Here is a 3,220-nt window from a genome sequence, read left to right on the forward strand (position 1 = left end):
TACTCTGTAGGCTCACATTGAGGTGCAGTCTGGTGCTTAGCTGGGTCACCTGACTCCTCTCACCTGCTTGTCATTTGTTCCTCTGTTGTGGTTGTTTTTAATCATAATATTTCTAGTACACACATTTTGGAGGGATGCCCTCCATTTTTTTAAAGTACCCTAAACTTGAGACTCATTGAATTTTTATCATCCATTTACCAATTCTTCTTGAAATAACAAGTGGTATCTATTTCTCTTGAATTATTATTTAACGCACATCATTGCTTACACTACCTTCTTGTCTGATCAAACAAATTACCAGAATAAAAATATGTACTTTAGAGTAGATATAATACTGTATAAGTCACATATATCTCACAGAGACCCATAAGGATGCTATTTACATAATAGCTGCTAAGTAAAATAAAAGAGGCATCATAGGAGATAAATTATGTAGCCTTTTTTCACTACTCGCCATAGTTTGTGTTCAGACAACTGCTCTCCCCCTCCTGGTTTCCCAGGCATCTCCTGAGAACAGTACTGATCTGAATTCAGAACCTGTCAAACAGGATGAAGCCTACCCAGCCACAGGTGGTTACACTTTCCCTGGAGCTAATTTACATAACTCCAAGCTGAGATGAGCAGGGCACCTGAGATACAAGAATGACACCCTTAAGCACTCATAAAATGGCCTTTTGAAAGAATCATTGCCTTTTCTTCTTCTTCTCCTTTTTTTTCATTTTATCTCTGCCAAACATTGCACTGGTGCTGGGACATGGGATGATTGTAATAGCCCTGGCTTCTAGAAGGAAAGCCTGTGGATTGAGACACACAGGGTGTGTAGGAGGCTGCAGAAGGTGCCCAGAGGAGGAGACCTGCCCTCCTCACCCTCTCCACCCTCTCCACTCTCTCCACCCTCCTCACCCTCTCCACACTCCCCACCGTGTCCTCAGTTATCATGATGCTTCGCAGGGATGCGATGCCTGCCCTGAGCTGTGAAAGGGGCAGGTAGACCAGGAGCAGAGGAGAGCAGAAGGGTTCTCACAGAGGAGCCTCCATGTATGTATAGCAGAGAGTTGGGGGCGTTTCAGCAAGCTGCTCAGGGTTAGAGCATTCGGTAGGAGGGGAGAGATGCCGGGTGGCCTGGAGGGGCAGGCCAGGCCTTTTCTGAAGTGAATTCCTCGGCATACACTGGGCTTGGATCTAGGTACTGCATGGGCAGTCAGGTCCCCGGATGTGTATTAACTACCTTTGGAGAAACCATAGAAGCAGGTGGCCAGGGCAGTCTCCAGACTCTTCATTTTACTTTATTTTTTAAAATATATTTTTATTGATTTCAGAGAGGAAGAGAAAGGGAGAGAGAGAGAGACATCAATGAAGAGAGAGAATCATTGATCGGCTGCCTCCTGCATACCCCCTACTGGGGATCAAGCCCACAACCCGGGCCTGTGCACTGAGGGGGAATCAAACCGTGACCTCCTGGTTCATTGGTTGATGCTCAACCACCCTCCCCACCCTCATAGGTCAGCCTGGCAAGGCTCTTCGTTTAAAGGCGTGTCAGCTGTGAGCTCTTGTCTGTTGAGTGCTCCAACATCAACAATCCTCTGTGACTCCCCGGCGCTGGGAGAGTCCAGCTGATGTTGTTTTCTGTTGTCTTCAGAGAGTCTCTGGACAAGCTCTCGCAGCGCGGGCAGCTGCTCAGCGAGGAAGGCCACGGCGCCGGGAAGGAAGGGCGCCTGTGCTCCCAGCTGCTCACCAGCTACCAGGGCCTGGTCAGGATGACCAAGGAGAAGCTGCGCCGCTGCCAGGCGGCCCTGCAGGAGCACGAGGCCCTGGAGGAGGCCCTGCAGAGCATGTGGGCCTGGGTGAAGGGCGTGCAGGACAAGCTGGCCTGCGCAGACAGCACCGTGGGAAGCAAGGACACCCTGGAAAAACGGCTGTTACAGATACAGGTACACCCCTGTGCCCCAGGACTGATGCGATTAGACCAGGGGTGGGCAAACTTTTTGACTCAAGGGCCACAATGGGTTCTTAAACTGGACCGGAGGGCCGGAACAAAAGCATGGATGGAGTGTTTGTGTGAACTAATATAAATTCAAAGTAAACATCATTACATAAAAGGGTACGGTCTTTTTTTTTTTTAGTTTTACTCATTTCAAACGGGCCAGATCCCGCCTGAGGGCCGTAGTTTGCCCAGGGCTGGATTGGACTCACAAGTGGTTAAGTCGGGTCCCAATCACGCCGTGAGCCTCTCTCTAAATGAAGATTAGGTGATCGAAATGGGGAAATTGGGCAAAAAGTACTCGGAGGGGATGATTTTCCCTCTTTGTAAAGGAAAGGAATATGTTTGTTTTAATAGCTCTAAAATATATATATTTTTAATTTTGTTTAGTAAATATTCAGCAAACATTATGAAATAAATACCTAGTTTCCTCCAAGCACTATGCAAGTTGCTGGGCATGTGAAGATAAAAATGGGTCCTGCAGGAGTTCAAGTCAGTGGCAGGGACCAACTGCAAATGTTACAGGCCGTGCAACATGTATGTGGGGCCATGATTGAAGCCAGTGGGGGTGGGGAAGGCGCAAAGGAGACCACCGCCCAGCCTGCAGCCAGTGAAGGTGACCTTGAAAGACAGGCATTAGTCAGGCTTTGAAGGTAGGGGACTGTTAGGCTTTTAACAAGCGTGTTTTCATTTTCGAAATAATTGCTTTTTACTCTGAAACTACGTTTCCCAGTAAAGTTACAATGCGTAGGCAAGTAGTCCAAAGTTTTCCAAGAATTTAAACTGGAGTTAATCTTGACTCCCAGATCTCGGGTGCTAATATTTAATAAGTTTTATATTGCGGTAGAGTCCAGACATTGTTGTTGTTTTTGTTTTCATTTTTTATTTATTGTTAACACTGTTACAGATGTCCCCCATTTTCCCCTCTTTTGCTCCCTTCCATCCAGCCCCCACCCCCGCCTTCACCACATCATTGTCTGTGTCCATGGGTTATGCATATAAGAATATATGTTTTTTAATTAATCGCTGCCAGTCCCCCCCCCCCCCCCCAAAGTCAATTGGACATAAACATTTTTGTGCGTGATAGTAGGAGGAGAGGAGGTGGGAATTGACTCTAATAGTAGGAGTTGAAAAGATCTCAGAGCGACGGTCTTTCGATGTGTATTGAGGGCCACAGGGAAGCGTAAAGTTTAGGAGGATATAAATTTTTCATGAGAGTAGAGATATGATAACTGAAGA

General features: G+C 46.9%; 1 protein-coding gene across 1 annotated transcript in view; it reads left to right on the forward strand.

Annotated features, from left to right (window-relative positions):
- LOC102439917 (nesprin-1-like) overlaps positions 1-3,220 on the forward strand; it is a gene marked incomplete at its 5' end in the record, with an annotated part of 39,019 nt that overhangs the window by 29,218 nt on the left and 6,581 nt on the right. Inside the window, one exon of the mRNA XM_023743646.1 lies at positions 1,640-1,972. Within this exon, the coding sequence (XP_023599414.1) occupies positions 1,640-1,972 (333 nt within the window). The remainder of the gene's footprint in view (positions 1-1,639; positions 1,973-3,220) is intronic.

This window comes from Myotis lucifugus, unplaced genomic scaffold, assembly GCF_000147115.1.
Source record: "Myotis lucifugus unplaced genomic scaffold, Myoluc2.0 scaffold_405, whole genome shotgun sequence".
NCBI lineage: Eukaryota > Metazoa > Chordata > Mammalia > Chiroptera > Vespertilionidae > Myotis > Myotis lucifugus.